General features: G+C 41.1%; 1 protein-coding gene across 2 annotated transcripts; it reads left to right on the top strand.

Annotated features, from left to right (window-relative positions):
- Positions 1 to 11,839, top strand: LOC108633183 (sex comb on midleg-like protein 1; the record flags this gene model as incomplete). Of its 2 annotated transcripts, XM_018043754.1 has the most annotated exon segments (6): positions 1 to 193; positions 5,688 to 5,832; positions 6,889 to 6,969; positions 7,432 to 7,509; positions 10,796 to 10,906; positions 11,290 to 11,839. In XM_018043754.1, coding segments are annotated over 5 exon segments (850 nt in total), but the record flags the coding sequence as incomplete, so codon positions are not given.
- Between the last annotated feature and the right edge of the window lie 943 nt (positions 11,840 to 12,782).

Here is a 12,782-nt window from a genome sequence, read left to right as displayed (position 1 = left end):
ACCGGTACAATCTAACCGTCTTTTTCAGCGTCTGCTGGGGATACGGGAGGCGGCTAACTGTTCTCTCACGGCTAACCGGTTCCCGCCCCCTTCTGAGGCCGATTTCCGGGACTCTGGGACCAGAATACATTTGTCAAATAGCACTTTTTCCTTCCTTTGAACTTCTTTGTGCGCTAGAAGCAGCTGAAAAGAGGTTTGACTTAATGGCTGGAGGGCTCCGGAGCGAGGTGGCGGGGGAGGAGGATATACTTAAGGGAAGAGAAAGGATTTGCCTTTTCGGAAAGAGCCACTCTTTTCTGGCTCCGCTGGTGGGGTGGGTTTGGGATGGTTCGGGTGGTTTGGGAAGGTTTGGAGTGTTTTGTCGAGGTGGTTCCCGCTGCCGGTTTTGGGATGCCAGTGTACGAGATTTGGCCTCTTAGTGGGTACCGGGTGCTGACTGAAAACAGTTGATCCTTTTTCATCCTTTCTCTTCTTTGGCGTGGGAGGGGGCCAAGGGGGCAGAGGGGCCGAGGGGGCCGAACGACCGAGGCAGTCACACTTTATTCAGATTCTTCCAACTCAAAATCCTATTAATTAGCAAGTTTTGTTGTAAAACTTTTTGAGATGTAAACTTTGATTTGGAGGCATCTGATTGTAGCCGCCATTAGTCAAATAAAGTGTAGCTAAGCTGTTGGTGGTGTAAATACGCACACGAGGCGAAACCAGGGGCTTCCCAGCAGCTCAGTTGATAAAGAATCCACCTGCAGTGCTGGAGACCTCGGCTCAGTTCCTGGGTCAGGAAGATCCGCTGGAGAAGGGATACTCCAGTATTCTTGGGCTTCCCTGGTGGCTCAGCTGGTAAAGAATCCGCCCGCAATGCGGGAGACCTGGGTTCGAACCCTGGGTTGGGAAGATCCCCTGGCGAAGGGAACGGGCTACCCACTCCAGTATTCTGGCCTGGAGAATTCCATGGACTATATAGTCAATGGGGTCACAAAAAGTCAGACACGATTGAGCGACTTTCAGGCGAAACAAAGATGTGGTTCGAGTACAGTCCTTTGATAACTTCATCTGTTGGGGATCGCTTCCCTCCGTTTACCTGGCTCTCCCTGAAATGGTACTGCTCTAGCGTTTTAAACTAGTTTAATGTTTATGCATAATGATTTTACAAGCAAAACTTTTATACACAGTATTGTATAAAAAGCAGGTATGGGCTCGATTCCCTGTCGGCCGACTTTATAGCCTCTAATGTTTGATACCGACAGCAGAAGGGCTGCTTTTCAGAGTCCTGACAGGACTTTTAGAAAGTGATCAGTGTATTGACACAGACTTGTTTAAAAAAATTTTGGCGTGGTCTGGCGATTGTAATCTGCCCTGTCTTGCCAAATATTTCTTGCAGTGGTTTTTGGATAAGTCGATGAGTTGATGGCAAGGGAGAGCTAAAGAGCAGAATCCTCAAGTGACTTCTGAGAAAATGTCTTTGCAGTGTCTTTTAATTTTTAAAAATTGTATTTTGGGGGGCTGTGGTGGGTCGTGCTTGCTGCGCCAGCTTTTCTCTAGCTGCAGCCACTGGGGGCTACTCTCTAGTTGTGGTGCACAGGTTTCTCATTGTGGTGACTTCGCTTGTTGTGGAGCTCGGGCTCAAGGTGTGCAGGCTTCAGTAGTTGCTGCAGGTGATCTCAGTAGTCGTGGCTCCTGTAGTTGCACAGGGGCTTAGTTGCTCCCTGGCATGTGGGATCTTCCCAGTGGGAATCAAACCCCTGTCTCCTGCATTGGCAGGCGGTTTCTTCACTGCTGAGCCACCAGGAAAGCCCCCTTTGCAATGTTTTTAATGTCTAAACTGTGTCTGTTTGAAAACCAGATGGTTTTTCTTAACATTTTAAGCGTTTAGACTTCCTAGTGTAAAATGTAAGTGAACTTCACTGTAAGTAAGCTTATTTTGCAAGATTTCGAATTTAACAAATTATATTAATTTTGCAGAATCTAGTCATAGTTGGGCTCTAAGAAAATGTTGCAAAACCTTTGCTTACCTTGTGGAAAGAAGAGAAGGGGAATTAAAACTCAGACTTGGCCTGCTGTGAACCAGACATGATGCTGAGTCCTTAACTGTAATTTGGTCTTTCACAGCTCTATGAAGTAGCTATTATTCCAACTTTACAGGTTAAGGAATTGAGGCACAGAGGGGTTAAATCCCTGCCTAAGCAAAATAGCAAATTTTGCAGTTTGGATTCAGATTCATGTATTTCTTAAAGTCCAGTTCTTTGCACAGTGGCCTGCTATTTAAAATTCATTTAGGGGAAATGGTTGCTATAGCTGCAGTGCATGGTGCAACATGAGTGATAATTACATGTTGTGATCCTGAGCAAAAAAAAATATATGAAGCAAAAAAGAAATCCTTGACACTTGTTTTTTTGGTGGTGTTCCAATTACCAAAAAGATCTCATAGAAGTTATAGTTTTTCAATGTTGAGTTGATTTCTGAAAACCTTGAAACATTTATTGATATAATAAAACTGTGTTTCAAAGGTTACTTGAATGTCGCAAAATTATGCTTTCATCAGATTGTAACTATCAAAGGAAAAGCTGACATAAAATAATGTAGAACATTTTTATATTTGAAATGTATCCCTTTCAAGGTACATTTTTGCTGTTGCTCCTAGTGAAGGGAAAATCTCTCTGTAAAAGAAAAAAACACTCAAATTTTTTTAGTTTATACTAAAATATACAGCAATAATTGCTTTTGAATTCTTCTAATATCTATCCTATGTACTTATTGTAGATGGTATACATTCTTTTAAATTATAGCATCTATGTAGGTTTCCCCAGTGAGTCAGATGGTAAAGAATCCACTTGCAATGCGGGAGACCAGGGTTCCATCCCTGGGTTGGGAAGATCCCCTGGAGGAGGAAATGGCAACCCACTCCAGTATTCTTGTCTGGAGAATCCCATGGACAGAGGAGCCTAAGGGGCTACAGTCCATGGGGTCACAAGGAGTGGGACACAAGTGAGCGACTAAGCATATATGATCCTGAGGATTTGTGGTCCATGTGCTCCATGATAAGTTGGTTCTTTGAGAGGGTGTCACGACTACTTAAATAATAAAAAGGTGGCTTTGCTGTGCCAGCCATTGTTCTAAGCACTTGACATATATTAATTCACATCATCCTCATAATCCCATGGTCTGTGCTATTGTCCCCATTTTACAGTTTTTTAAGCACAGAGAAGTCACACAGCTAGTGAGTGGAGGAGCTGGGACCCACACCCTGTATTCTGGCCCAAACTCTAAGGTCTTAATGCTATTTGATGTTGCCTCTCCTGTAACTAGCCAGCATGTGACAACTGCTTTAAAAGTGCTGAAGTGTGAGTGTTCTGGTACTTCTGGAAAAGCAGTTTTACTTCCAGAGGGTGTGACATTGCACCCTTGCTTTGTGGAGCTGGAAGTTGAAGGAAGCCTTGACGTTTGGAGTTGGTTCTCCTATGTGGAGTGCAGGGTATTGGGGGCAGAGGGCATGGCAAGTGCAGAGGATCAGAGAATGCCAGGTCAGCTTTGATTTGTCCGTGTCCTACAGAGACAGAGGTGCTGGGTGACTCCACGTATGCTGCCTCTGTGTTTACAGCAGAGTTTTCGCAGCGTTGTAATTAAGCCAGTGGGGGACTGTCTGACTGTTAGAGCCTCTAACAGTGGTTGCCAAACTTTGTTTATAAAAGGTCAGATGGCAAGTATCTTAGTTTTAGAGCAAGGAGACAAGTGATAAGAGGTGACATCTGAGCGGTGTGGAGAGATCTGACTGTAAAGACCTTGTAGGCCATGGTAGGAGTTTGGGATTTTATTTTGTTTTTGGCCAAGAAGGGATTCCAGGTGATTTTAATGAAAAAGTAAAGCACCTAGACTCTGAAGCCAGACTGCACCATGTACTAACTATGAGACTTGGGTAAATTATTAAAATTTCTTTGCCTCAGTTTTCTCTTAAGGAAAATGGGGATGATAATAGAGCCTGCCTTGTGGGGTTGTCAGGAATACTAAATGAATTAACATACATCAAGTGCTTAGAACATTGCCTGGCACAGAATAAGCAGTAAAAATCTGTTAGATGGTATTATCTGCACCTTGTGGCATAGTCCAAATGTTCTATAGTGAAACTGGATTTAATGAAAAATTTTATATTTAAATCTATAAAACAAAGTTGTTGAAATACTCCCTAGAGCTGGGGTCCCCAGCCCCTGGGCTACAGACTGGTGCCAGTCTCTGGCCTGTGGCACGGCTGCATGGCGGTGGCGAGCAGCAGGCTCGGGAGCAAAGCTTCATCTGTACTTACAGCTGCTCCCATCACTTACATTCCCCCCTCCCCAGTCCATGGAAGAAGTGTCTCCCGCAAAACCCCTCGCTGCTACCAAAAAGGTTGGGGACTGCTGCCCTAGAGTGGAAACTTTAACGCACTATTCTCATTCTTTGTGCATTCGAGCAGATCCTGCTCTGCAGTGTCTTTTTTAAGAGCAAGACTTGAGGAGTAACTTTTGAATATCTATGACTTGGAACTCGGTAAATAAATCATAGCCTATTTGCAAGATGGGGAACTGAGACGTTGTTGAAGTGACTATGGTGTATCTAAAGGTCCTGATTTAGAAAGGCATCTTTCACTTTTGTCTCTTTTTGAACTCATAACGTTGTATTCTTCTCTGCATCTGGGTTTTACTCATCATGGCGGTTGTGAGATTTCTGAGATTTGTCCTTGTGTGTATCAGTAGTTGGTTTATTCTCACTGCTGTGAGAGTTGGTTTATTCTCAGTGCTGTGTAGCCTTCCTTTGTATGAAACCCCAGTTCAAGTAGTCATGACTTGTATTAGTTGTATAATCAGAAGAAAATAGTCTTAGAAAAATAAAATTTGGTTGAAGTTACAGCTCAAATTAAAGGTATCTAATAACCTGAATTTATTTTACATTAGACGACTGCATTTATCTAACTTGAGGGGGCTTCCCAGGTGGCTCAGTTTTCCCTTCATTCTGCCTCTCATTACTGCTCAGGATGGATAAAAGGGCATTAGCTCTCTTATGAACACACCTCCCAGCATTCAGATCTGCTACAAAATATGATATGATAGCATTATACTCAATACTCTTTTCTGATTGCTAAGAGGAATGACTGAACCATAACTGAGCCTACATAATTCTAGAAGAGATGTTGCCCTATTTTTTAACATGCAGTCATTTAGGTTAATCTTAGCGCTGAAATGACCTTAGATGTAATTTTGCCCAGTTTTCACCTGGCAGGGGAGGATCTGATGTCTTTAGTGGTCTGCCCAGGCCACACCTTGGTGGAGGCCCAAGCTGGACTCCCCTGACTTAAATCTGGAGGCCTGCAGCCTCCCTGAGTAAAAAGCGTCTGAACTCCTTGACAAAGACAGTTAGAACTCATGCTCTGCTGTTAATTTGTTTCCAGCACTTACTCTGTAGCCTTTAGGTTGTAAAGCATTCACTTTACAATTTGTAACTGTGTTTGATCTGGATTCTTATTCCTACATGTGAACAATAAAGCCCTTCAATTTTTAAGTTTATCCTAAATCACTAATGAAAGAATTCTCATTTTGTTGCTCTCTAAAATTCAACCAGGACTCCAAATCAACTTGAGTTGGCATTCTGAGAATATACCTATGTTAAATTTACTAAGGCAATAAGTGTGTGAAGTAACTTTTTTATGCATTGCTTTTCAGGAGTAAGCTTTACCAGTCCTAGACGTTCAAGCATTTTCACAAATAAATCCTCCAGCAAGTTTCAAAATAATTAGGCCCAAGTCAGGAAGTGGAGTTCCTCTGTTGCACAAAAAAGATGTCAAGCGGATCTAGTGAAGTTGATGTGGTTTGTATTTCAAGTTGAAAATCTGCTTTTGTTCGTTTTATTGTGTTCTGTTTCTTTTCCAAGTTGAGTTTAATTTCATACAGTAAAATGCACAGATTGTAAATGTACAGTTCACAAGTTCCAGACAGTGATGTTTAAAGTATTTAAATGATGAGCATATGTGTACAAGTTTTAAAATTTTAACTATTTACCAAGATTCATTTTTTCTGACTCTTTTCACATAATTATATGAAAGCATTTTGAAAAGTATAAGGCCCTGTATACAATGGTAACATGTGGTCTGTCTATCTCTCTCTCTCTCTATATATATATTTTTAAGTACTAATCTATAACCCAGTCCCACATTATCTTGTTTATGGCTTTTGAAACAGACACATATACTTTTAAATGGTTAAAATTATTCCTGTAGCTCATAATCTATTCTTAGAGTACACTCTTAGAATATCATGGTTGTTTACTATCTATTTACTTATTTATTCCCTATCTCCTTCTCCCCAAAATGTTTTAGGTGATTTAGAGATTAACTTCTCAAGAAAAATAGGTGTGGGGAATTCCCTGGCAGTCCAGTGGTTAGGACTCTTGAGATCTCACTGACAGCTGAGAGTCCACATTCAATCTCTGGTCTGGGAACCAAGATCCCACAAGCCTCGCAGTGAAGGGGAAGAAAATAATAAAAAATATATGCTTAAGTATTTCCTATTTTGTCCACAGAGTGGCACTGTCGGATTATTTTAAAAAATCAAAAGCCATGTAGAAGATTCTTTGTAGTTGCTTTTAGAAAACTTGCTTATTTTATAGCAGTTCTGGTGCCAAATTACTAGAAGACTAGACTTTCTACCTTAAGGTACACAGGAGGAAAATGATGTCTTATGTGTGGTTGTGATAATGAGAAGTTTTGAAAGTGCATCTTTTCCTGTAGTCATAGTATTGAAAATAGACAAAGGTCCTTTGATATCACCAGTTGCCTTTTGGAGCTTCTTGAAAGTGAAGTAAGTCCTCAGTTTTTCTCTAAGTTCTATCATCATTCCTTTTAATTTGTTAATAAATCTTCCTTAGATAAGAACACGAATCCCTGCTTATGATGATGATAACACTGTTCTTTATGCATATGAACCAAATACTGCATATTTCAGTAATGTAAGTAATGTTAATTGCCATTTGCCAAATACATTAACATTTAACCACTTTAAAGAAAAAGATTTCAATTGTTCATAAACTACAGATTTCCTCTAAACTCGCACTCAAAAAATACTAGTCTCTCTTAAATTTGTCCACTTCCTTTCATTAAACAGTGAGCAAAATAACCATTTCACTTTTCTCCCTTGCAGAGTAGGAAAGTCAGAGCAGTTTTTACTTATTTGTCAGTGTAAAACTCTAAACTTAAGTCCCTCTGATATTATGAATTCTTTCCTTACTCCCTCTCTTAATCAGCAGTGAGTATATTTTCATTCTCATATTAATATTTTTTTGTCTCTGGTTTAGATTAAGACCTCTGAAACTCTTTGAAAAGTTGGCTTAAAATAATAAGTTGATATTATTCTTTCATTGTTCAGTCTGAATTTCACAGAATTATTAACTGTTCAATTTTTAAACTATTAGCAGGAAACTGCTGCATCTGACACATCTTACAACGAAGAACAAGAAAAGATAATTCAGGATATCCTTGTTTATTGCCAGGTAAAAAAAGTTCTGTCTGTCTCAAATGCAGTTTTCTAAAACACTAAGCTAAAATTCTCTTTCTCTCATATAAAGTATATAATTGAAATTTTGCTGCATTGAATTATTTATGATTATCACTCTCATTATGATCTTTTAACAGTTTTCTTTGGTGAAAGTTTCAAAATAGCAGTGTGTAGGTTTTATAGCCCTTAACTGATCAAATGTAGTTACAGCCCTTTCATCTAAACTGTTTGATACTGAATTAATTTCCCCTACAAATTCTTTAAAGGAAGTTGGCTGATATAAACTTTAGTATGTACTTAAATGTATGTCAGGGCTTCCCTGGTGACCCAAATGGTAAAGCATCTGCCTGCAATGCCAGAGACCTGGGTTCTATCACTGGCTCGGGAAGATCCCTTGGAGAAGGAAATGGCAACCCACTCCATGGACAGAGGAGCCTGGTAGGTCACGGTCCATGGGGTCGCAAAGTCAGACATGACTTCACTTTCCATAAATGTATGTCAGGATATTTCAGTTGAAATGAAATGACAGCCCACTGTTTATTAATGAGTTTATCTTACATAGTTTTGAGGGGATTTTTTTTTTAATTGACATGTTGGTGGAGACTGATAGAGGTAGCTAACTATCAAGGCTTTTGTGAGCTGCATACCCTAGCAATAATGAACATTTATAACAAATAAATGTTTCTTAACATATAACACTACTTTGATACAATGAACTAACGTATTTTGAAAAGTAAGAAGTATTTATGAGAGTCTTTATCATTATCACTGTTGAGAACAGAAGTGGAACACTTAAAGGGGACTGTGGTGTCTTCTGGGGAAGGATGTACAGAGAGCGGGAACGTAGGGGCCAAGTAGGGAGTTCTGATTTTGAGCAGTGCTAGCCCAGCCTGCTTTACATCAGCATCCATGAGGTTGAATGAGGTTGACACGGCTCTGCCAGGACCTTCTGAATGATTGTGCAAGATGTGGTGGGATGGAGCATCTCCCATAAGACACACCCAGCTTTCAGAGTCACCGCCCTGCAGTGGGCCCTGGGGGATCCTCTCCATTTCTCCTCCTGTGCCTGCTCCCTCCTGTCTTCAGCGCCTTCCCTTCCCAGTCTAGGCCACATGGGGCAGCACTTCCACCTGTTCTTTTTTATCCTTCCCAGCGTCCCCTTTAGTAAAACCCCAGCCCTGCCCAGCCAGGCTGGGAAACAGAGGGGAGGACATCTGCTGGGGACTAGTGACCCTCATACAACCCCAATCCTCGCTTACTTCATGGGGAAAATGGGGAAGCGTGGAGCAGAAATCCCCTCCAAGTCCCGATTCTTCTCACAGCCCACAAACCTGCCTAGTTCCATCTCTGCCAACCTCCTTCCTGACCATGGGAGTGGGAAAAGGGTTCCCCCTATAAGGCTAACACTAAGACTTCCTCTGGTTTCTGCATCTGATCCTCTCCCTGTGTTCAGACACCTCCCTTCATCCATCACCCGCCTCTCTCCTGGATCTTCAGCCTCTGTCTCTCTCAACATACTCATTCTCCCACTGTTATTTATTAAAATCACTTTGTTTGGCCTCCTAACCCTCTCTCCTTCCCTTCATAACCCAGCACTTTGAATGTCATTTATGTTCACTCTGGAAACATTTGACTTCCTGTTTGGGTATTTGGGGGGGTTGATTTTTATTGAAGTAGAGCTGATTTATAATATTGTGTTAGTTCCAGGTGTAGAGCATAAATTTGGGGTGTAATTCCCTGTGCTCTACAGTAAAACCTTGTTTCCTACCTATTTTATCTATAGTAGTTAATATCAGTTAACGTCATACTCCTGATTTGTTGGGTAGTTTTCAATATGCTCTTCCTTCTGCCCTGTATGCTCTTGCATGCATTTCTACCTGGTGGACACCTTCTCACCTTTTCACTGTTAACACAGATAACGCCCACAACTGCCCACCTAGACTAGGTCTTGCCCTTCTGTGCACACTTAGCTTCTTATTCTTATCTGTATTATGGCCATAATGTTAATAATGCTTGAACACTACTGGACTAGCCATTGTGCAGTATTATTATTATGTTAGTAGTAATACTGTAGCACATTGCTTTGTCCTTGTGAGAACTAAGAGATATTTTCATCCTGATTCTATTAATAAGGAAATTGAATAGCAGAGAAGTAACTTGAACCCCACTGTGTTCCCCTCAAGCCTGTGCTGAGAGCCAGCAGGTCTCACACTTGATCATGTCAGAATCACCTAGAGGGCTTGTGGAAACACAGGTCGCTGCTCTCGCTCTCAGACTTCCCAATTCAGTAGATCTGGGGTGGGAGATGTAGCAATTCCAACAAGCTACTAGATGGTGCTCTTGCCTCTGGCACTGAAATCAATTGCTCCCGGCTGCTAATCACTCTATTTACCTAGTCTCTACTTGTCTTTCTCCAGCTAAAATGGGAGTTCCTTAGGGCAGGAGCTGGTTCTGTTCTTTTTTATTTTTTTTAATGTCCACATTCCCAGCATCTAGCAAAGCAGTTCTGGCAGGTGGTAAGCTCTCAATAAATGTTTAGTTGAATGAATGATGTAATGGTTCTGGCCTTTTAAGTGTATTTTTGCCCAAATGAAATGTCTATGTATTTCAAGAATTCTCAGGTTTTATCAGTTACATACCCGATTGGCATACAGGGGCTGTGTACTTAAACATTTTATAAAGTTAATTGTTAATTGCATGACTTTAATCTGGGGACTTCCCTGGGGGTTCAGTGGTTGACTCTACACTTCCAGTGCAGGGTTCAATCCCTGGTCAGGGAGCTAGGATCTCACATGCCACATGGCCAAAAATAAATAAATAAAATATGCTGATGCCAAAGGTCACATGTGTTGTATTTGGTTCACTGTTCCTTCCAGAGTGGACCCTTCACTGCCTATTAGTTTATTCCATCATTATGGAAAGAGGCTCTTTTGCCTTTTAGCAGATTTTAAAATTTCTTTCCTAAACTATCACCTTCCTTGATGTAAAATGACTCCAGCATAAATGTGATAGCTTATAGGAATTGTGGTACATTTACTTTCCAGTATTCAAGCTTCTTCAAATGCCTGTATGATATGGAGTAGTTGAGTAGGAGGTTGGGGTGCTTTAATCTCAGCCAGCTCGGCCCTGGATCACCAATAACCAGGCATTAAGTGGGAAACAAGAAATTTCTGATGGCTTGAGAATTTTCTTTGCTCTGGCAGTCAAAGGTTGGCTTAATGGTATTTTTTATGTTACTTTTCTTTTGAAGTAGAAATTAATAACAGTTTGTACTATAATAGGCCATCTATGATGCTATTCAAGACCTGGATAAGAAATTTGATATTATTCATGGAAAAGTTTCAAAAATTTACCGTTCCCGTTCACGTGTGAAGTCAGTGTGGCAAAGTCATGTAAGTGTTACAAAAATATTTTCACAGCTATAAATAAATAAACCTCTGGGTTCTAAAGATGCCAATTAGAAGTGAGAGAGAACTAATAACTCTTAAAGAGGAGTAAGGCTGATCTGTACTTACTGTAGCAGCAGATGGGAGACTAAACCTCTGCTGGAAAAATGCTGATGTTTAGGGTTGAGATATGTATGACAATAGGTATTTTTATATTTGAAACCATAATATATAAAATGCGATTCAAATGTAGGGGTGAAGAGGAATAGAGCGCTTATCTTTAATAATATAAAGCAATCTTCCATAGAAAGTAACTATCAGTGTATTTACTATATATGTCCTTTTTCTTTTACTCACGGTTAATTTGTGCTGGGTTTGTGTCATTTCAGAAACTACATGGAAATAGATATAAAAGTCATAATTACCTGCATTCTAGAAAGAGCAAAAGCCAGAAAAGGAAGAGAAGGGACTGTCCCTCTTCATTATCTTTAACTGAAAGTTATAGCCCCACTATACCAACAAGCAGGCGGGATGATGATTCCCAGAGCAACACTTTGGGAACATCTTTTGAGTCCCAGAAGTCCCCAGAGCGGGAGCAGGAGTCATCCTTCCAGGATCAGGAGTCATCCTTCCAGGATCAGGAGCCAGATCGCAACCAGAGCCCAGGGATTCCCTCCATCTTCACACAACCCTATGAGCCATACGAATACGAGCAGAAGGAACCCATGCAGGGCCCTTCTTACTGCAGCAGCCCACAGGCCCACAGCACCAACAGCTCCTTCCCAGTGAACCAGGCCACTGTAACTCCACCTGCAGCCATACTGCCCCAGATGGGACCTGAACCAATACCTACCCCGGACGTTGTGACCTATCCACCTTTATTTGATCCCCAGCCCTCCAGGCATAATACCTCGCCTCCCTACACTCCGAGCGCTTATGGTGAGTATGAACTGACACCTGTTCCAGGTAGCATTATTTACCCTATACTCCTTAGCACTTGGATGCAAGCTTGTGGAAGCTATTTTTTTCTCATCTTGAGTACTAGTTTGGGGTGATACTCTTAACGATGACTAACACTTGAGTGTCTCTAATGTGCCCGCACTATGCCAGTCAACTGACACTCCCTCTACATTAATACTCATAATGATCGCACTGTGAGTTTTTTCATCTTGTTTTTCTTGACCCTTTCCCTGTGTAAACAATCACGTGTTCCTAAAATGGCTAGACCCCAGATGACAGAAAAGGAAAGGTACACTTAGGTTAATTCACACAGAGGTCAAATTTGTGTTGACATCTTTGGTTAGAGAAACAAATCTTCCTGATGAATTACACAACCCACCTCCATTACAACACACTAACTTTAAGGAGTCGAGCACTCTGGTTGAATAACTGAAGTACTTGTCTGAACACCAAAGAAATTTGAGTACAACTTAGTTTACGGCATGGGCTTCCCTGGTGGCACAGGCCAGTAAAGAGTCTGCCTTCAATGCAGGAGACCTGGGTTGGGAAGATCCGCTGGAGAAGGGAATGGCAATCCATTCCAGTAATCTTGCCTGGAGAATCCCATGGACAGAGGAGCCTGGTGGGGCCACAGTCTGTGGGGTCGCAAAGAGTTGGACATGACTAAGCAACTAGCACTTTCTCATTTTTATTTTATAGCCACAGCTAAAACTTCTTGAGGTATGAGCACTTACATTGTTTCATGTCTCAGTTATTTATTTTTTAAATATAAACCTCCAACCAAAATATCTATTACTATGCAATGAAACTTGAAAGAGATATTCAGTGTAATGTTAAAGTTACTTTTGACCTAGCTAAGCCACAAAATAATGTTTTCTGCAAATCAGATAAGCATTTAAGCCTGAGAGATCTTCTCTCCCTC

The sequence above is a fragment of the Capra hircus genome (genome assembly GCF_001704415.2).
Source record: "Capra hircus breed San Clemente chromosome X unlocalized genomic scaffold, ASM170441v1, whole genome shotgun sequence".
Classification (NCBI taxonomy): Eukaryota; Metazoa; Chordata; class Mammalia; order Artiodactyla; family Bovidae; genus Capra; species Capra hircus.
This window is presented reverse-complemented; position numbering and strand designations above follow the sequence as displayed.